This window comes from Protopterus annectens, chromosome 2.part2, assembly GCF_019279795.1.
Source record: "Protopterus annectens isolate FY-2018-M chromosome 2.part2, PAN1.0, whole genome shotgun sequence".
In the NCBI taxonomy this organism is placed as follows: Eukaryota; Metazoa; Chordata; order Ceratodontiformes; family Protopteridae; genus Protopterus; species Protopterus annectens.
Window position 1 is genome coordinate 276,862,366 of NC_056730.1, and position 23,465 is coordinate 276,885,830.

The 23,465-nt window shown below is 39.7% G+C and overlaps 1 protein-coding gene across 1 annotated transcript in view; it reads left to right on the top strand.

The window, feature by feature from the left end:
• The window catches only part of ADGRB3 (adhesion G protein-coupled receptor B3), a 3,555,978-nt gene that overhangs the window by 3,531,138 nt on the left and 1,375 nt on the right, over window positions 1-23,465 (top strand). The window contains exons 29-30 of the mRNA XM_044063870.1: window positions 2,362-2,397; window positions 12,499-12,603. Of these exons, the coding sequence (XP_043919805.1) occupies window positions 2,362-2,397; window positions 12,499-12,603 (141 nt within the window). The remainder of the gene's footprint in view (window positions 1-2,361; window positions 2,398-12,498; window positions 12,604-23,465) is intronic.

The following is a 23,465-nucleotide window of genomic DNA, read 5'->3' on the forward strand; positions in this document are numbered from 1 at the left end:
CTCCAAATCTAGCTCCAGACAAGTGACAAGTGGAGTACCTCAGGGTTCAGTCCTGGGACCACTCTTGTTTGGCATCTACTTCTCTGAAGTACAGGCCAACACTAAGTGACTCTGGCTAACAAAGTTTGCAGATGACTGCAAACTGGGAGCCATTATTGAATCCCCAAATGATGTGGATATTCTACAAATGGGCCTTACAGAAATAGATGCCTGGTGCCAGAGCCATGGGCTCAAGCTTAATGCCAAGAAATGTATAGTTATCCCCTTTGGAAAAAAACATGTACCCATGAACTACCACATAGGTGGCAGGACACTTAACATCGAAAGTGTGATGAGAGACTTAGGGACACAAGTGGACAGTGGTCTCACTTTCGATAACCACATCACCACAACAATCAGGAAATCCTTCTATGTGGCACACCTCATCACTAAGGGCTTTTCATCCAGAAAAAAGGAGGTCATTGTCCCACTGTACTCATCCCTCATTAGACCAATTGTAGAGTATAATGCCCCATTTGGTATGTACCTCACAAGACATCTGCCATGGCTGGAAAGGCCACAGAAATACCTCACTAAAAGAATCATAGGCCTAAAGCAGATGCCATATGCTGACCGTCTAAAAGAACTCCAGCTATAGTCTGTGGCATATCATCTACTCAGAGGTGATCTCTGCTTAACATACAAGGCCATGTCAAACCCTGAGCTGTTGGACATGCTCCACTTAAAGAAATCCCAATCCCTCAGAGCCACACGCTCCAGGGATCTAAACCTTATCATCACAATGAACAAAACATGCTGGAGGGATAGGTTCCTGACCCAGAGACTCCCCATACTCTGGAATAGACTGCCCATACATGTCAAGCAGAGCGCTTCATTGGTCCTCTTCAAAAGGAACCTTGATGACTGGATGGGAGATAGGAAATTCACCCCGGGGATCATGTCAGTTGCCCTGCTAGACAGGGGCCCAGAGAAGTAAATATTGTGGGAAGAAATTTCCAGGGAATTGTTATGGCTGGGCTTGCATAGGCCTAAGGGCCAATAGCCTAGTACCATCCTATGAACCTATAAACATTCCTAGGGGGGACCCTTTCAAAATGACATTTGAAGTGATTTAAATAAATTATATTCTAAGCCATTTTCTGATATAGGTAGCATCTTTTACTGTTGATAACTTTTCACCTTCAGCCATAGTAACTTGGAAAATTCACCGAAATGTACATTTGTAAGACAATGATTTGCTGAATTTTTTTCCATCTGTCTCAGAATTGTCACCTTCTGCAAGTCAAAAGGAGTATGTGATATTACATCAATGTGAAGTTCCATCCCTCACTGTTTGATGGATCCATTTCCTTAAAAATGTTATTTATTGAGGAAAAAATACTTTCTGCTAGAAGCTAGAAGTGCATGTTATGTTTCTTTTATTTTATAGAGATGTTATACCTTCCACAATTAATGTATTTCAAGGGCATCACTACTGTAATCCTCTCAAAGATTATAACATCTCTTTGGAAGGGAGATGTACTCTTTTTTGTCCGGGTGTTTGTGTGTAATCTGAGTGAATGGGGGGGGGGTTATAAAACAAAATCAAACAGTATCTTCCTTAAGCTATAGTTAGCATTTCATTGCAATAGAAAAACTCAGGTTTAATTAACATTGTTCTTAGGAAACAGTTGTTGTTGTTGTGTCTTTTGGCTTTTCCCGGTTAGGGGTCGCCACAGCAGAACTCCAGTCCGCTAATGATTGGCAGTAGATTTTTACGTGCTGAGTTGCCAGCCCTGACGCACAACCTTCAATGAAGGTATACCCATTCACGCATGTCTCCACACAGAAGACGCTTTAGCTGAAATTCGAACAGGACAATGTCTTACTGTGAAGTGACAACGCTACCGCAGCACCACCACCGCAGTTCTTAGGAAACAGTAAGCAACAATAAAGCCTGTCCTGTGCTACTCACAATTTACATGCAAGAACATTTCAATTTTGCATGTGTTGTATGACTCATATGCATCTATTCATTTTATTCACCACTTCTGTTTCAGGAATTTGTATATACTTATTTTACTTTTAAATTTTCTCACTTAAATTTCCAAAATAAATGCTGAAACTAACTTTCAGAGTAAAATAGCTATGCACGTTGTTATATTATTATACCTGTTGCAAGTTTTGGGTTAAGGTCTAACTTTGCTTTGTGCTCAGTTTGTGCCTGTACCAAAGGGCTGTGTATTCCCTTCTGGGAACAAGGCAAAACAACAGTAGTCTCCTGATATTATACTTTAATGTAGACGTGATTTACTGGGATTATTGAATCAGATCACTGCTGTCTCATGAATGTAATGTTTTGATATTTTTTATCATTAACAGAGAAGAAAGTCACGTTATTCTGACCTGGACTTTGAAGTAAGTTATACTTTGTAAACACAAATTACTAAGTCTTGTTCTAGACTTTCCATGTGCTATAAATTTTATGTACTTTGAAATTGTAATAGAAATGTGGAAAATCATTTGTATTAGTTGATTGTGAAGCCTTCTGGTTGCATGTAATCTCACTGAAACAACACAAGATGCAGATTGAAGAGATAATTAAACTGCACTGTTTACAGAATATCATTAATACAAAGTTGGCCTAGTGTTTTGGTGAGACAAGCTCCAGTTCACAACTTATAGCCTACTTAATGATACATTTTTACTACAAAAATTGCATTTATTCCAGGAAAAAGAAATACGTTTTCTCTGTAAGAGACAACTATTCCAAATTTCTGAAACTAGCTTCACTTTTGAATTCAAATAATTTTCCCTGTGCAGTGTATGGATGTTACTGTTCTCAGTTTTTGTGTTAGTTGTTCTATAAAACATTCATTTACAGACATATCCAGCTACATAATCCGGCTACATACAATCATTGATTTCCATTGAGACAGATACACAGTCTCACACAGACACACACACACACACACACACACACACACACACACACACACACACACACACACACATAGATATATCCATTTCTAGACTCACATACATATACATATGTACACACACACATACACACACACACACACACACACACACACACACACACACACACACACACACACACACACATGCACATATATATATATATATATATATATATATATGTTTGCAAATAAATGGAAGTATATATATCAGTGTGTCTATGTGTGTGTGTGTGTGTACACTTTCATTTAATTGCAAGCAAACACATAAATACGCATATTCTTTTTATTATGCAAAGATATGAAAGTTCAAGTTAAATCACATGCGTTCATTCTGTTTCATACATACAGAAGCAGTAATACCAAAATAACACTGCCTATTTTCTCCTTCTAGTGGTGCAGTACATTAGAAGCAGGGAAATTATGCCAACGATGTGAGGGAGACATTAGCTTAGCTTCTTACGGATCTGCTCCAGTGACATAGAGGGATATAGCCCTGACTGCAACCCTGGAGACCTTGGCAGAGTGACAGGCAAGGATGGGTTTTTCCTGTCTTGGAGTAGAGTGATGATATGGATGTCTCCTGTAATGATCCCTGGTAGTGGCTGGGATGTTGTTGGGAGGAGGCATGGTCCAAAGAAGAGGCAGGGGGACCTGGTTGAGCTGCTACAGAGGCAGAGGGATATGTTGCAATGTCCCTATTGCACCCCTGCCCTCAGACACAGACACATCACCAGGAGTGGGGGGGGGCATACAACCCCCCCTGAGGATTTGGAGATGGCTGAGCCCTCAGTATCTCTTAAGATTCATGACATGCCACAGTGTACCAGAGTAAGTCTAGGAGGTTATGGAGATCGGCTAGTAGACCTGACATGGACATGGGCACGTGGGTGTCAGCCTGGTACAATGACAGAAAGTGTGACCACCCCCAAAAAAAAGAAAGCTTTTTACAAATCTGCTATGTTTGTAATTTTTTTTTTTCAAACATGTCAAAAGCTGAAGAAGTTGAGTTATATTTGCTTTAAATATGTAAAGGAGATTCTGTTAGAGATACATCCTGTTTTGCTCTGAGGTCAACAACATGTTGCCTTTTCTATGCAGTGGCCAGTACAGTTGCTTTTTTGCTGCACATCCGTGAAAAAACACACTTTATATATAGTTAACTCATTTATATAATTATAGTGCTGTAACTAGACATTGTAATATTTTATGGCAAGGGCTACAGATAATATTCCATTTATTTTCTCTCTGCTTTGGCCTCAACTTTGGAAGTGTGGTTTGCACTTTTTTCTGAAGAAGGTATTGAAGGCAGCGGATTGAATATTTTTTGAAAACAATTGCTTGAACTGCAATTTCCCAAGCACATTTGCTCAAATACAGTAGATAAGTCTGTTTTGACCAAAATAAACCAACTCATTAACTCTGACACTGCTGCATTGTCTGAAAATATTTTATTGCTGAGCTGCAGTAACCACTATAATAATTAAAAAACAAACTACCTGGAAGATGGCTAGTGCATCCCTCCACAAGGGGATCTAGGATGCTTGCCTCCCCTGGAGAACTTGCATTCTACTAAGTCTTCTGCAGTGCAGTAATGTTTTTTTACACAGCATATTTTATGCATGTTTATTTATCTACATGTCATTCTACAAGTTATGCTTTGAGAAACTGTCACAACACCTACTAATTAATGGCTTTACTGAGGATTGCTCTATGAAATATGCTGAAGATAAAACAAGCTCTAGGTAAAAGTAAAATTGATATTATATGGGATTCTTAACCTAGTGTAATTTTTGCTATAGATGATACACACACACACACATATGTATGTATATATATATATATATATATATATATATATATATATATATATATATATATATATATATATATGGGTTCACTATGTAATGTTGAAATACTGTAATCCTGAATTTTAATATTTCGAAATCGCATAGCTGAAAACCCACCTACAACACACATTTCTGAAACCACATAACTGCGAAATTCAAAATCCCGAATGTATGCTACACATACAGCACACACATAAACATACACACAACTCCCCCAACAATCAAATAAGCAATACTGCACTACAGATAAGCAGGGGAGAAAGCCCCCCTGCGCCCCCCAAGTGGGGTCTGCACCCATCACACCCTCCCTACTTATATATTTTAAATCCAAGATCGCACAAACAGACACACAAAGGAAACTCACACCCACACATTTTATAGTCCCTCACACACACACACACACACACACACACACACACACACACACACACACACACACACACACACACACACACACACACATCACAGTCACAACACACACTTACACACACTAAAACCCCTAACCAGCACACTAACACATACATACTTACCTATACTTCCACCCATCCATCCACACACTGCACCAGCGGAAGCGGAAATTCAACATCTCTGTGATTCGGGATTTTGAATTTCGCACTTCTGCCAGTTTCGGAACTTTGACTTTTCGGCTATCTGATTTCGATATACTGAAATTCGGGATTTCAGTATTTCGAGATTACATAGTGGACCCATATATATATATATATATATATATATATATATATATATATACTATTTCTAAATACGATAGTAGTGTCCCAGTAATGCAAAAGTGCACTTCAACGAAAGTGCATTTTCGCGAAAGTCACTAGAACGAATGAAGTGTTAGGGCTTGGGTAATGGATAGTCGATAGCTAGTAGGGCTATCCACTATCCTTAACCCAAGCCCTAATCCTAAGGTCTGTGACTACCGCACCACAGTGCAGGAAATTGTATTTCCACCACTGTGCAGTAGTTACAGACCTATTTCCTGTACTGTGGTGCGGTAGTCACGGACCTTAGGGTTAGGGCTTGGGTTAAGGATAGTGGATAGCCCTACTAGCTGTCTACTATCCTTAACCCAAGTCCTAACCCTAAGGTCCATCACTACTGCACCACAGTGCAGGAAATGTCCCGTTCAACTTTGTGACTTTTGCGAAAGTGCACTTTCGTTGAAGTGCACTTTTGCGTTAGTGGGACACTACTATCGTATTTCAAAATAGTGTAATTTCGATCTATGGCAGTAGACCCATATATATATATATATATATATATATATATATATATATATATGTGTGTGTGTGTGTGTGTGCGTATGTATATATATATTTATAGGTTCATAGGTTAGTACCAGGCTAATTGCCCTTGCAAGCCATTTTAAGCCTAGCCAGCTATCCCTTATGAGAATCAAACCCTGTACCTTGTGTTTGTAAGGCAAACACCTTAACCATTAGGCCACCTTCCCAAACCCTAGAATCAAACCCTCTACCTTGTGTTTATGAGGTAAACACCTTAAGCATTCTGCCAACCCCTCAATCCCCTACTTGATAACCAATCAATTTCTCCTACCAAACAAAATTTTCCACCCCACCAGAGCACAGAAACTGCTCTGCTACATTTCCTAGATATCATTAATCCAAGTAAAACCTCAGGTAATTTTGCCGCCATCCTTTTTCTGGATCTGTCAAAAGTCTTCTGCATGGTCTCACATCAACTACTTCGCCAAAGACTAAATCATATAGGCCTCAACTAGATGGTTCTCAAGCTACCTAAACAATCACACCTAGTGTGTAAAACTCAATGCCTCCCACTCCACTTTCCTTCTGATCATTACAGGTGTCCCCGAAAGGCTCCGTATTTGGGCCAGTACTCTTCAATTCCTTCATTAATGGCATGCACAAAGAATCAGAAATTGCCAACATAATACAATATGTTGACAACTCAACTTTAGTTTGTTCAGCATTAAATCTTCCCAACTTTGAAATCACAGAGGAAGCTTTCGCCTCTATAGAAAAATGGCTAAATAAATCTCAGTTGTTCTTAAACCCCAGTAAAACCAAACTAATCCTATGTCTTCCTAAAGCATAAATCAAAACACTAATGTTATTATTTTCTCAAACACAAAAATTAAAAAATGTCCCCAACACAAAATTATTAGAAGTTATCACTGCTGTCAAAAAAGGCACACTGTAAACTAGGCTTTCTTTATAGAGCAAATCACCTGCTAAGTGATCATATTTAAAAAAAAATAGCTGCCACCTGTCTTCTCCTTCCTACCCACCTATATGCCTCAACAATATTCACATATCTCAACTCTTCCAAACACAAACCAAAAGAATCACCTGCAGCAAAATTAGGAAATTCCGCTGCAGCCTCCCAAACTGCCCCAGTCACTGCACAGCACTCAATACTCTCAACTGTCAAGATCTTCCTGAACACACACCCTTCTCCCAGCTACTCACAGCACACAAAATACTTAACCATCCACTTAAAACCATCCTTGCAGTCAAATCTCATCCAAAGGTATATACCAAACAGAATCCTAAGATCCTCAGAAAGTAGAATTGTGTAAAATCTTACTATAACAATAGATCTCCCTCTCTTCACTGTTGCAATATTCATAACCCAAGGGAATCCCTGCCAATGACAGACCAATGTCTGGCCAGGATACCAAAAGCATTTAGCACTTTTAGGTGCCAGACATCAAACATATGCTCCCCATGCAAGGTGTAGGGCATAACGGTGAAGCATGGACTCACACTCAGAACTGGAAAAGCTCCAGGAGGAGAAGAATGTCACTATGGACAGGGAAAAATGTGGGCATCTAGAAGAAGAAAGAGTAGAAGAGCCCCTTGGCCAGAAGGGCAAGAAAGAATAGGCAACAGCAAACTGGGCAGGAAGAAGGTAGTGAATACTAGAACAGTGAAGAGAAGGGCACCTACTGTTACGGTAAAAAATTTACAAAACTGTATTATGTCCTGCCATATCAATGTTGCAATATTCATAACCTAAAGGAGAGTAAAAAAGCTCAGGAGGCAGCCTGGGTGGAGGACAGCATGGAAGAGCCTTCCATAAAGCTATACAAGATAGCCCTGGCAAAGCCAGCTCTGGCCCTGGAAATAACATCCAACTTGTAATGCTTAGTGAAGGTATGAAAAGAGGCCCAAGTAGCAAGGATGGAATTGGTATCCAGAACCTTGGCAAAAGCACCAGAGGAGGCAACAGCCCTGGTAGAATGAGCCTTTGCTGATGAGGAAAGCAAAACAAAAAGAAATGGCCTTAAATCCAGGAAGAAATAGTTTGCTTAGAAATAACCAAACCCAAAGACCTGGGGATGAGAGGAAAGAAAAAGCTGCTGAGATTTGCAAATAACTTCAGTTTTATCCAAATATCTGAGCTGTCTATGCAAATCTAAGGTGTGAAGAACTTTCTCAGTGGCAGACTGAGAAGGAAAAAAAGAAGGAAGATGAATTGACTGGTTAAGAGACAATTCACTGACCACCTTGGACATAAAAAAGGGTTAGTACAAAGAGACACCTTGTCTCTGTGGAAAACTAAGAAAGGAGGGACAGCAATGAAAGTCTGAAGTTCAGACTCGGTCTTGGCTGAAGTGAGAAGCAAAAAAAGAACAGTCTTCCAAGTACAGTGTTGTAAAGAAGCTGAAGAGAATCTCAAAAGGAGCCAAAGTAAATTTTAAGTAAATCATCGAGGTCCCAAGAAAGTGGAATAGGTTTCCTGGCAGGCCTGATATAAAGCGTGCCTTCTAGAAACTGCCTGATCTCAAATCTAGAGGCCAGAGGTAGAATCAAGGATAGACAGACAGAAATTGCTGACAGATGAGCTTTAACTGACAAATATGCTAACCCAGCATGGAGCTAACTGAACAAGTAAGACAGAACCAGAAGAACTTCCAAAGATAGGGGATCCTGATGGTAAGAGAGGCACCAGAAAGAAAATCTTTTCCATTTGGACACACAATTTCCTGGTAAGGGTTACCTAGCCTCCTGCAGAACCAGAACCACATCCTCAAAAAATATATGTTTGAAAGGAATCAAAACCCTATCATCCACACCATCAGTTGAAGAGTGGACAAGTGAGAATGGATAAGAGACCCCTTGTCTTGTATGAGAAGATCCACCCTGGTGAGGGAACTTGTGGTGACTGCCCCTGGCTAAGTGAAAAAGAAGGGAGAACCAATGCTGTCTGGGCCAATGTGGAATCACTATCAAGATTCTGGGAGAGTGATACCAGATCTTGTGCAGACAGGGGAAGGGAAGTGAAAGCAAACAGAAACATTCCCTTCCAAGGAAAAGACAAGGTGGCCACTTTCTAAGCCAGAGGACTTGGGACACTGGAACAGAACAGAGGAAATTGTCTGTTTAGAGTGGAGGCAAAAAGATCTACCTGAGGAATATCTCGGTAATGGACAATGTCCAGGAACACATCTCTGTGAAGCATCCATTCATGAGCTTGTGTGCTGGACCTGCTCAGAGTCTGCACTACACTGTGCTCCAATGAAATGTAAACTGCCCAGAGTCACTTGATACTGGACAGTTAGATCACAGGCCTAAAGAGCTAGTTTGCAAAGATAAGACCTTGTATTCCCCTGCTTGTTGACATACCACATCACTGTGGTATTGTCTGAGAAAACTATGAATGTCCAGGATGAAAGTGGGAATGACAAGCCTGAAGAACTAGAAGATGAGCTATTATCTCCTTTCCACTGATGTGGTACAACCTCCGATGAAGAGCCAACAGACTCGAATTGTCTGGAGGCATCTGTAAAAAGCTATTAAGTCTGCAGTGGAACTTGGAAAGGAAGCCCCAAGCTGAGAGAAAGTTGATGAATTCACCACTGACGTTTGAGTTTGAGACAGTGAAGGAAGGGTACTGAGAAGTCCTGGGGGTGGCAATTTTGGAGCCACACTGAGTTAAGGTACCACTGAGGCTTTCTCATATGGAGCCTGGCCAGAGGGCACATGGGAATGGTGGAAGCCATAAACCCAAGGACTCTGAGAAATTCCCTGTCTATGAATGAAGCCAGAGGAAGAGAAGACTGGAAATAAGCAGTGAGAGAGACGGCCTTGGTGGCAGGCAGAGATGCCAACACAGGAATGATCTGAAGCCTGCAACCAAGGAAAATATGATCCTGAAATGGCATCAGAGTTGATTTCTGGAAGTTTATGGTGAACCACAGACACTAAAACAGGGAAATCGTAAACCTGAGATCCTGAAGCAGCACATGTGTGGGAGAAGCCCGAATATGCAGTTCATCCAGAGAGGTAAAGGTCTGAATTCATCTCATCCTGCAAAAGGCAACAACAGGAGCAAAGCATTTGGTGAATACCCTTGGGGCAGTAGAGAAGCCAAAGGGCAAAGCAGAGAACTGAAAATGCAAGGAAGAAGCACAGAAATGTAAAAACTTCTTGAAAAGGAGATGGATGGGGATATATAGGTAGGCATCATTGAGATCCAAAGAGACTAGAAAGGCCTGAGGTAGAAGAAAGGGAAATAAAGTCTGAGGAGACAACATCCAAAAGGAATGAATTCTGAGAAAGGTGTTGAGCTGGGAATGATTCAGAACTGGTCTCCAAGTGCCCTCCTTTCTGGGAACCAAAAACATTCTGGAATAGAATCCCCTCCCTACCTGGGCAGAAAGCACAGCTTGAATGGTGCCCTGGACCAAGAGAGAGAATAAAGCACTTCTGGGAAAAGAGGAAGCTGTTCCCAAGGAAGTTAAAAGATGTCCAAAAAGGGAGGAAGGGATTTCAAAATCATAAAATATCCCTGGTGTCTAATGGACAGAACCCAAGAGTCTTGTTGGAAGAGACAGGGAAAGAGTTGGAGTAGACTTAGTAGGAGGCACATATCTAGAACCCTTTTTTCCCGTTATGCAAAGGGCAAGAAGGTCTGTGAAAAAAGCAGATTTGGAAGGATAATTCCTCTGAAAGTTAGCAATAGGAGAAACAAAAATAGGTTGCAACTCCTGCAAGGCTTTATTCTTATCATGGAGAAACTTGAAAAGTTCAGCAGCAGCACCTCCACCGAAAAGATTTTTGTTGTCCAAAGAGAGTATCCAACAATTTGGTCTTAATATCATTAAGCAAAGCCAACAGTAACTTCTCATAATTGAACCAAAAGCCGCAGTCTTGGAGGAGGCATCAGCTCAATTGTAGCCGTTATCGTGGCAAGTAACTTGAGAGGTAGAGTCCAACAGGGAAAGATCTGAAGCCTTTCCCTCAGAGTCAGGAAGGTCAGAGACCACTTTGGAAACCTGAGAAAGGAGGGCCAAAACATACCTGGTCATATGAATCTGGTAATCAAATCTGAAGGAAGCAACTTTGTAGACAGCAACAGTTTGGCAGGCCTGTCAGAAGGGTACCAAGGGGCTGAGAATCAGGGGCCACAGGAGAAGCTGACAAGGTATCCAGGAGAGCAGCCAAAACAAGAGGGGGGATAACCGACAGTTTAGGCAATGTTGGAGTTGCTATACATAATTACATGACTGGTTTTTTTTGTTGTTCTTTTGGCTTTTGATCTTTCTCGATCAATATTTAGCCATTCAGTATTTGTATACTTCAGTATTTTGAAGTATATCCATATCTCTCTGTATATATACATATATATATATATATATATATATATACACACACACACACACATATATATATATATATATATATATATATATACACACACACACACACACACACACACACACACACACACACACACACACACACACGTACATACATACACATGCACCCACACACATTTATTTATGTATAGATATAGTTATTTTACTCTGACAGTATGAAGAGGTTGTATTGCGTTGATTTTTATATGTCATTAAGTGCTTCAGCTGCAACAAGCAACTTGCTAAACCTCACCAAGCTTTTCAGCTGTGATGGAAACACACTGCTGGCATTCTTAGATGAAGTTGGGATATCCTCATAATGCAGTGTCATTACTGTACTCCTTCACCATTGGCACCTGACAATCATGCCCCCCTGACAGCTTATACTCAGAGCTGCCTCCCCTTTCACCTTACTCTACCCTACGTACAGCTCTGAGTAACATGCGGAAGCATGTTTACAAAGTATGCATACATTGATAAAAGCTTACAAAATGCTTACATAATGCTTAGAAAACTTGAATTTCTTTGGAGATGCACTGAATTGCTACCTACTATCAAAAATATTTTATGTGGCATTCCTAAGTTCCATATATGACTATTGTCTTTAGTTTTGTTGCATATGTAGCAGTAGCCATGATGGAAGCGTTCATTGATAGCAGTTGTAGGTGTTCTTGCTGAGTCTCCTTAGAAGCTGTAGTCATTAACTAGGTGACTTTCACATATAGTAGTAGCTAGTTTGCCTAGAGAGTTCCACAGAAAAGAGTAGCCTGCCTGGTTCATAGTTTCAGTAAAATGCAGTTAGCCAAAGTCTTGAATGCATTATTTTCCGCATTGACCGAGAATCTGTCTCTACTTTTAACATGCCAGAAATTCCTTTAAGTGGTAGGAATGATATTAAAAATGCTGAACACAGAAATATGAAATACAACAAAGTGTCACTAATAATAATGTTATTTCTATTTGCAAAGATATGTACAGGTAATAATGTATAGTAAGAAATTGTATGTCACTTGCATTATGAGCTGCGTTAATGTTTGTTTTTTATTTTTATACGCAGAAAGTCATGCATACAAGAAAAAGGCACATGGAACTCTTTCAGGAATTAAATCAGAAATTTCAAACTTTGGATCGATTTCGAGATATACCAAATACAAGCAGCATGGTGAGTTTCATAAATAAAATAATGACATTCAGCATAAGAAAACATAAAAATGACTTTGAGAAAGCAATTGCCCATTTCTACTTACTGTAAGGTCTGGTTCAGTTCAGTTTGAGTGCTTTTTCCTCTTCCTTGTCTACATTCATTGAAAACATTTTATCCATCATTTGCCATTTTGCCTTTGTGGTTTCAAATACATTATTCTTCATTCAAGTCTGATTGTTTGTAGTGATATTGTTTTCTGCACATCTTGACAGAATTTCAGAATGTTTCTTCTTGTTCTTGGCTCGTTCGCTGTGGTAGTGAATGCAGAGGGCAATGCAGGTGGTACGTACCCTAAATAAAAGTTAGTAGCAAATCTTATCAGCATTGCAGAAGAGGTGATGATCTATTCCTGCAAGTTATTGATGCAGTCACTCAATTACTGTTGTTGATTGTGAGTTTAGCATTTTTTTAAGCAGCCATCATGGTAGAGATCACCAGTGGCAAACTATTGCAGTGAGTAACATTGTTTTCTTACAGTGAGAGGTTCTCCAGTTGAAGTCTTGACTAAAGTGCCTTCTGTTCAGAGTTTGCACAATGTCCCTGTGTTCACATGGGGTTTTTCAGTTGCTCTGGTTTCCTCACATGTCCCAAAAACATGGATATGTGACTCTTATTTGCCCCTTGTAGAGTGAGGTGCATGTGTGTGTGTGTGTGTGTGTGTGTGTGTGTGTGTGTGTGTGTGTGTGTGTGTGTGTGTGTGTGTGCATGTGTGCATGTGTGCCTGTGTGTGTGTGTGCGTGTGTGTGTGTGTGTGTGTGTGTGTGTGTGTGTGTGTGTGTGTGTGAGTGATACAGGAGAAAGGCATGGAAATCTACTTCCTTTCCCTATTTTGTGTAGTGTTTTCTGTAAATGGTTGTGGTTGTTCATGACAGCGCACAGCCCAGTGGTGCAGCAGTTTATATTGTCACTTCACAGCTAGAGGTTCTTTGGTTTGATTCTCGGCCCATGTGCCTTCTGTGCAAAGTCTGCATGTCCTTCCTGCATTCATGTGGGTTTTCTCCAGGTGCTCTGGTTTCTTCTTACATTACAAAGATGTGTCTGGAGCATTTCTCCCCGGGTGTCCACTGAAAATTGGCTCGTTTCAAGTCGGACTTTCCTGTTAGACAAATGTTAAATAAATAAAATAAATAACTCATAAGCATAGTTGCATGAATTAAGATCTCAAATGCTAAAATGATTTAAAAGCTGCCTTCATTGTTACTAGTTGAGAGCAAGGAGTTAGTGTAACTTTTTGATACATTTTCTGAATGAAAAATATGAAATAACTACTATATAGAACTATAATAACTCTTTGTCAAGAACTGGAAGATTTTTTTTTTTTGTGGTCTTCAGGTCTGGAGGTTCTGCTAATTGAGAAGGTTACCAAATGGAGAATTGCCAGAGCATCAACTATCCCAGCTACAGCTCTGTGTGCTTGTGAGAACTGTCTTTCTTTCCCTGGCACATGCTAATTGCAGTACTTTTTTTAAAACCGTGTGCAGTGAACACATGGAAGTGATATGTTGTATGCCTCATATTTAGTTGTAATTGCAGATTGTCTTCAACCAGTGCATCTTGGCTTTCACAGTGTTGTCCTCTGTGTTATGTCATTGGATTCTTACTCCCATGTGACTTATCTCACATATCTTAAAGCTGAACTTTTATAATGTAATATCTGAGTTTCTGTGAGTATATCATCAATTGTCCCGAAAACTCCCAGATTCTACCACAGGGTCTATCCCATGCAAGGACATGGCACCAGGATCATGGTCTAAGACTAAATGCCAAAAGTGTGGCATCATGTCAACAAATGCCACACCTGTACATACCACATAGAAGACACCCCCCCCCAAAGTTGATACAGTTTTTAGGGACCTAGGTACTTTCATAGATAATGATCTCTTCTTTGACCACTATGTCAATACAATCAAGTCCAGATGATTATGAAAGGTATGTCTTCATCATGGGATGATGCTGTCATTCCACTATACACCTGTCATAGAAGTTCCAAAATTGAATATAATGCCCTCTTCAATATGTATCTGGCCGAACATATGATCCAGCTCAAAAGACCACAAAGTTTCCTCACTAAGAATGCCAAGGACTTCAGTTCTTTATACAAAATGCTTTAAAGCTCTACCTCTCTTATCAGTCTAATGCAAACGCCTATGGGGGTAACCTCTGCCTCACCTAAAAGGGCTTAAATGGCCATGTCCTTTGTGACTTTCTCTACATTCACAAAATATGTAATGGCACAAACACTCATACTCAAAACCTTAACTTCCACTGCAACATAAAGAGAGTCTGCTGGGGGGAAGACATCTCTCCCACAGAATGAATAAATTTACAGAGAGGGGTATCATAAAATCCCTCCCTGGAATACATTTACACAGAGGGGTATCATGAAATGCTTCTCTGGAATACATTTACACAGAGGGGTATCATTAAATGCTTCTCTTGAATACATTTACACAGAGGGGTATCATTAAATGTTTCTCTGGAATACATTTACACAGAGGGGTATCATGAAATGCTTCTCTGGAATACATTTACACAGAGGGGTATCATGAAATGGTTCTCTGGAATACATTTACACAGAGGTGTATCATGAAATGCTTTCCTGGAATACATTTACACAGAGAGGTATCATGAAATGCTTCTCTGGAATACATTTACACAGAGGAGTATCATGAAATGCTTCTCCTGAATACATTTACACAGAGAGGTATGATGAAATGCTTCTCTGAAATACATTTACACAGAGGGGTATCATGAAATGCTTCTCTGGAGTACATTTACACAGAGGGGTATCATGAAATGCTTCTCTGGAATAAATTTACACAGAGGAGTATCATGAAATGCTTCTCTGGAATACATTTACACAGAGGGGTATCATGAAATGCTTCTCTGGAATACATTTACACAGAGGTGTGTCATGAAATGCTTCTCTGGAATACATTTACACAGAGGGGTATGATGAAATGCTTCACTGGAACACATTTACACAGAGGGGTATGATGAAATGCTTCTCTGGAATACATTTACACAGAGGGGTATCATTAAATGCTTCTCTGGAATACATTTACACAGAGGGGTATCATGAAATGCTTCTCTGGAATACATTTACACAGAGGAGTATCATGAAATGCTTCTCTGGAATACATTTACACAGAGGGGTATCATGAAATGCTTCTCTGGAATACATTTAGACAGAGGGGTGTCATGAAATGCTTCTCTGGAATACATTTACACAGAGGGGTATGATGAAATGCTTCCCTGGAATACATTTACACAGAGGGGTATGATGAAATGCTTCTCTGGAATACATTTACACAGAGGGGTATCATTAAATGCTTCTCTGGAATACATTTACACAGAGGGGTATCATTAAATGTTTCTTTGGAATACATTTACACAGAGGGGTATCATGAAATGCTTCTCTGGAATACATTTACACAGAGGGGTATCATGAAATGCTTCTCTGGAATACATTTACACAGAGGGGTGTCATGAAATGCTTCTCTGGAATACATTTACACAGAGGGGTATCATGAAATGCTTCTCTTAAATACATTTACACAGAGGGGTATCATGAAATGCTTCTCTGGAATACATTTACACTGAGGGGTATCATGAAATGCTTCTCTGGAATACATTTACACAGAGAGGTATCATTAAATGCTTCTCTGGAATACATTTACACAGAGGGGTATGATGAATTGCTTCCCTGGAATACATTTACATAGAGGGGTATCATGAAATGCTTCTCTGGAATACATTTACACAGAGGGGTATCATGAAATGCTTCTCTGGAATACATTTACAAAGAGGTGTATCATGTAGTTGGTATTTCTTTGAAAACTGCTAGTGATCTTCCCAGATCAACTGCCTGGTTATAACCTATGAACATATTATGCAAAACATAGCCATTATGATGACAAAGGAAGAATTGTACAATTTTCCTGTCAGTAGAGCTTGCATCATTATTAGCATGCAAAATACTTGCTGGTTTATGCCACCTGGAATTTGCAAGAATGTAACACAACAGTCATATTTTTGGATCTCATATCACTAAGCAGGTTACTGTTTTGGGCTCTCCTGAAATGTAGTATCTGGATGTGAAAAATAGTTTTGTGAAAAGATAAAAGCCGGGTAGAGAGAGAAAGAGAAAGAAACAGTGAGAAGAAATAACATTAGTGGAGGGTGTCAAAGTCATATAAAGAGCGATCTATAATCTCCTCTCCATGGAGTGTACATTAAGAGTGATCATTCTGTAGGATTTGCATTGTAACAGATGTAGAAGTGCCATTAAGCAGTGCACAGGACAAGCTTACCCAGACTGTTTTACATCATTACAGAGTGAAGATAATGTCTTTGAAATTTGGGTGTTTATAGCAAAAGAGAAAATAAACATTCTACATAAGCTTGGTGATCACTGCCACTTGTCACTGTTCTTTTATTATGTCAGATATTTTCATAATGCTTTGTTGGAATCCTTGGATAAGATTATTACATTGCTGTTGAAGTAGAAATATTGCTAAGAGAAGAAGACTGCTACAGATCAGCATCCCGCTGATCAGAATCCAATTGCAGGATTATCATACCTCCCAACTGTACCAAATTACTCTGTTTTTACGGAGTTTTTGGGGTCCAAATAATGGAGTGCCACAATTCCCGAGTGCCACCTCTTCATTTCCGATTTTTTTCCCATCTTTTTAAAAAAAGCTTTTCATGCTTTTTGGGCTGACATTAGCCTGTCAGAATTGAGCTCAAGGGCTCCCATCCATGCATTTCTGGCTGGCCAAGTAGCTCCCCATTTGGGGGTGTGTGAGAATGCCCCCAAGGGAATACACCTGGTGGTTAACAGTACTCAGGCTCAAACCATGTTCCTTGGGTACAGGTAAAAAGAGCCTAAAGTCCTTAACCACCACAACTTGCAAATTTATGCCTCATATTTTTGTTCTATTCCTCATTAAATCTGTGGTTTGCAGCATTTTTGCGGCAAATGACAGACATTTGAATATATTTTTCTTCTATTCCTCATTAAATCTGTGGCTTTCAGGATTTTTATGGCAGATGACAGGCATTTGAATATATTTTTGTTCTGTTGCTCATTAAATTCGTGGTCTTCAAGATTTTTGTGGCAAATCACTGAAGGATTGAATTCACTAAATAATGACAGGCATTTCAATTTCAGACTTAATATTCTTCACAAAATAAATGGTAACAACACCTTTTATTCTAGCAATTTTCTAAGTTTATAAGATCAGTATTTGAAAATGTCCCTATTTTAGGGCTGTATTCCCCCATTATTGACTTTGTCCAGGTTTTTTGTGCTAAGACGTTGAGAGCTATGGTGAGAAGTGAGAACTGAATCCTGTATTCCCCCATTATTTGCTTTGTCCAGGTTTTTTGTGCTAAGACGTTGAGAGCTATGGTGAGAAGTGAGAACTTAATTCAGTAAATGATAGCCATTTAAGTTTCAGTCTTCCTGTCTTTCAAGAAACTGCTGATTTGGCATAGTGGTATGTTGCTCTGATTGTAGTGCATGGGGTCCTGGGCTCAAGACTTGACAGTGAAAGGCATGGTGGTAATACACAACATTTTATTCTAGCAACTTTCCAAAATTATACAAACAATGTTTAAAATGTGTCCCTGATTTTTGGCCTTGTATCCCCCCACCCCCTGCCAAAAAAAAAAAAAACTGAAACTGAAAATAAGTGCAAGAAGCTGTGCAAGATACCTGTGGCTTACACTACTGTCATTCTATTTATATATTTTATATATATATATATATATATATATATATATATATATATATATATATATATGGGTCTACTTTCATAGACCGAAGCGCCACTTTACCGACACCCGGAAGACCGAGACGGAACGACCGAACAGGTAGGTTACCGAAAACACGATATCCCGACGGCTGAGAGACCGACAACGGCAGCGTGTGAGCGCGATACGGTAAGTGTGCGAAAGTGACAGATGTAGTATTGGGGAGCGGACAGGTAAGTGTACGATACTGAGGGATTTTAGGATAGTGTGTGGAAAATGTGAGTGTGCGGTGGTGTCGGACTAAGGGTTCCGGTGAGGTAAGTGTGTGGAAGTGACGTAGAGTTGTGTAGGGTAGTGTTAAGTGTGTTAGGGTTAGAATGCGGGTGGAGTGAGTGTGCGATAGTGATGGGCTGAATGTTTTAGGGTGTGTTAAGTGAGTTAGGGTTAGGGTGCAGGTAGGGTGAGTGTGCGATAGTGACGGTGTTGGGGTTTAGGGGTGTGTTAAGTGAGTTAGGGTTAGGGTGCAGGTATGGTGAGTGTGCGATAGTGACGGTGTTGAGATTTAGGGGTGTGTTAAGTGAGTTAGGGTTAGGGTGCGGGTTGGGTAAGTGTGCGGTAGTGTTGGACATTAGGGTTAGGGTTTAGGTTAAGGTTAGTGGATATGTTGTTGTGTGCAATGTGTATTTGGCGTTTTTTGTGTCGGTGTTTTGGTGTTCGGTATGTTGAGTTGTCGGTGTGGTGTGTTGTCAGTTGTTTGGGGTGGGGAAAATGTGTGTCGGTGATTCGTACGTTCGGTCTATGAAAGTAGACCCATATATATATATATATATATATATATATATATATATATATATATATATATATAGTGTGTGTGTGTGTGTGTGTGTGTGGAAGTAGGCATTTATGATGGAAATGTTCTGAATTTGGGCAGTTTTCTCATTATTGGTTCATGCATTTTGTTTCATTGCCTACTGGAAAAATGTTCAAACAATAAGTTTAAAATGCGCTCTAACTTAAGTCTAACAGGTGTGCTGTGTTATACAAGGAATATAATTTAGTAAAGTCAGGAAGGTGTATCAAAGAACACATGTATGTTTCTTGTTTTGTGTGCAAGGGGCCAATGATTTGAAAACAGCCCAAAGGTAATCTTTATCCACCACTGGCCAGATGCATTTTCTTTGGATGTGGTGTGTGGGTTTCAATGCTGTTTCAATGAATGTTAGTTTCAAGGGCAGAGAAGTTTTAATGCCAAGTCTATTTTCATTGTGAGACAGTATTGCTTTGTTTAGCAGCTTTGTTTAGCAGATATCTGTTAGTGTTTGTGCATTGTGCTATAAAATGTAAAAATAAAATCCAAGTAATCATTGTAGAAGTAAAGCAGTATGCACACATTAGTGTTTATGGTAAATGGGGCGAAATAGCCAGGTAATGGGACATTGGAATGGCTGCAGGGGGACTCTGGTGCCGTAGTTTGGTTGTCTGTCCATCAGTTTGCGTTTGAAAGTTGGAATCCCACAATTCCATTGGAGTAGGTGGGGTTACATAATTATGTATGCAAATTTTACGTTAATCAGCGTACAGCTTTGTACCTATTTTTCATGGGCCTTGTCTAGATTTTTGATGTTTCCAGGTTGAGAGGTATGAGGATTATACCTATGAGGAAGTAAGCAGATAAGGCTGGGTACAAGGTGTTTTGCCAATAAATTATTTGATAACCACCAGAAAAACAAAAGCAGATGACACTGGTACTGATAGCAAGACTGTGCCTACAGTAAGTCATCCGGTGTCCTGCTTATTTCCCCAAACAAAAAAGGTCTTCTTAAATCTATAGAGAAAGAAAACAGCTGCTGTGCTCTAAAACTGTAGCAACCTGCTTATTTTGTTGCAAATGTCTAATAACGCTTACTACAGTTAAATCATCAAACACTGAATACTTCAATACCTCACTCATAATGACAAATTGCAGTATCAGCATTTATTTATGAATACATTATATCACTGGAGTTTCATAAAGAAGTATTGTCACTACACTCTGTCACTGGCACCTGTCAAAAGCACTCCTAACCACTTTTGTCCAGGCAGTAGCATTCTTCACCATGCCCTAGTTATGACTCTGAAAAAATAAATAGTACTTAAACATGAAAAAATATTGATCATAAACAAGTGGAATAGATTATAACAAATTTATGTTATGTTACTGCACTTCTATTGCAGTTTCAGTGGCTAATAATATTTAAAATGTTTTCATGAGTTAAAGAAGTAAGGTAACTTTAGTATATATTCAAGAATACATAATTTGTGAAATTTTGGTTTGAAGACAGCTTTAATAGAGGCATAAGAGATTATTCTTCTGACGGGGAAGCTCTGACAATGGAAAACTGCTCTGCTAGCAACAGTTTCGTTCACTTGTAAGTGGTGCATTTCCAGGTGGAGTTATCCACAGCTTTCTTTGTAAAAATGCCATTGTCAGATGGCGGGAGTGCTTCTTCTGGAATAAGTTCCAGTGATAAATGAGGGTGAACATATCTTAAATGTAGTCTGAGAAGGCAGTAGATGTCATCTACCTGTTGACCATCAGTGATTGCAAAAGCTTAATGAAAATATTGAAACAAGGAAACAGACCGTGTGACTCTGTGATATGAGAATTACTAGCATTCCTATACATAGAAGACATTTAATTATACAGACAACTTGCAGTTTAAAAGCAGTGAATGGCAAATAGAGACTATTACCGAGCAGTGTTGTGTATCACAAATGTGAGTCTTGGAGTGTAGTAATATGAATGCTCACTGTTTGCAGAAGTGTTTCATGACACAAAGATATGTACTCATTTCCATTTTAGGCAAGCTTGTTATTTTAGGATAATGGTATAGTTTATTTTTGTTTAACACCATAACTGGAATACATCTTTAAATATCATTATTGCCAGTAATGCCAGTAATGGTGGACATTCACAGTCTATGGAACTGTAGTTACAGGGGTACGCTATGGGCAGCACAGAGTTCAGTGAGTAGCATTATCACTTCACAGCAGAATGTTTTCCATTCCTATTCTCATCTGGGAGTATCTTCAGTTTGGAGTCTGCGTGCTCAATGGCGATCCTAATTCTTGTTTTAACCCATGTAGAACACAGCCCGGGATGTTGTCTGGTCTCATAGAGACTGTGTTTTTGACCTTGGAGAGGGCATTTAAGACCTGCTCCTCTGAGATACAAGATGAGGGACACATGTTATGGATACTTTGGGGTATATGTGGCATGGACAGGGGAGTGAAGTTTTCATTGAACCTGTCAGCCAACAGGTTTGCTATATCTACAAGTTCTATATATGTAGTGCCATTAAGTAAAAGTTTAGTGCAAATCTGGGCCTTACCTTTGAGGTTACAGATGTAACTAAAGACTGCCTTGTGGTTATCCTTAGTTAGGGAAAGTAATTTGGATTTATGGTTAGCTTTGGAGGACTTAACTAGGAGTCTCATTTGCTTTTTTAAGTTGAAGAGGGAGTGTTTCCAGTTTTGAGACCATTCCTTCCTGCTCTTAGACAGCAAATTATTTCTCCTGTTGTATAGCCTATTAATGACAGTTGTCCACCAGGCGTGTCTGTTTTTCCTTGAAGATCTTGCTTTGTTTCTATCAGGTATGGCAGAGTCAATGCAGTTGTACAGGTGCTTGTAAAAAGCACTGGAGTATAACTCAGCTTAGGTGGGGGGAGGGGCTATGAAGCTATTTATGCCATTATGTAAGAGGTTGTACTTGGCCTTGGAGAAATTTTTTAGTTTAGTTGTTGCTAAGAGGGGGGGGGGGTCTTGTGTTATAGTTTCTTCTAGCAAGACTGATTTGTGGTCGGATCTCATCAGGGATGGCTACGCACTGAGGGAGGTGCAGCAGTCTCCAATGTTGGTGAGTACCAGGTCCAGGATGTTTGAGCCTCTTGTGGGTGTGTCAACCAGCTGGTCCAGGACATTGGAGTTAACAAAGTCTAGGAACCTTTGGACAAGTGAGTTAGAACATGTATAATTTACCTAGTCTATGGACAGGTAATTAAAGTCACCCAAAACCAGGGTGTTTGTTTGTATCTTGATTAACTCGAGTAGATGCAAGTAGGCTGAGTGGATGTCCTGATTCATGGAGTGGGTCCTGTAGTTGGCAATGACCTGAAGAGGGGTCTTACCTACAGTCAATTTGCATCTAAAATAATTCAAGGGAATTGTGCTGTTTAACCAATCTAGAGGTGTATTGATCTTTAATGAAGGTACACCACCTCCTTCAGTTCTGAAGCCTTCAGTTTGTGGTCTGAATGTGTGGAAGGAAATGTAACTTGGTATAGCTGTGGTGCTCTTAGCAGCCTTAAACCAGGTGCCAGTGACTGCACAAATGTCAGCATCTTCCAGGGTGAGGACTGCTTCCAGTGAGTGCAGTTTCAGTTTAGACTCCTAACATTTAGCAACATAACCTTGAGGTTGTTTTTAGAGGGTATTTTTACATCTGGAATTTTGTTATTGTGACATTGCCTAAAAAAGGCACAATGGGGATGGCAGGATCCTTAGCCAGTAACCAAAATCCCAGAGGTCACAGATGAAGACCATCTCTGGCAAAGCATTGAGGTCTGTCGACCATGTCATCCCAGGTTGACAGATACTGTATTCCCTTGGAATGACACCAGAAACTAAGCCATTTACTGAAGTCAATCATTTTTTGTTTATATTGAGGTATCATCCTAAGCGAAGGTAAACTGCTTATGATTAGGGACATACCTGCATGTCTCTCTTCAAATAGTCCAGTGAGGTATGTCTCAAGTCATTCATATCAACATGGACTATGACAGAGTCATAACAGTGCCTGCTGTTGAGAGACTTGAGGCCTGATCAAAGAGATATCACAGCACGTCTTCCAGACAGTAGGAGTATCTATCATCAAATATAAATTATTAATACTTATATGTAGTTGCTGCAGTAAGAGTGACAAATTTTTCTCCAGTTAACATAAATGTTTATTTTTTGTTATTCTCTACTGTACCAGATACGTTGTATATTATAGGAGTGCCTTACTTTTTTGAGATATG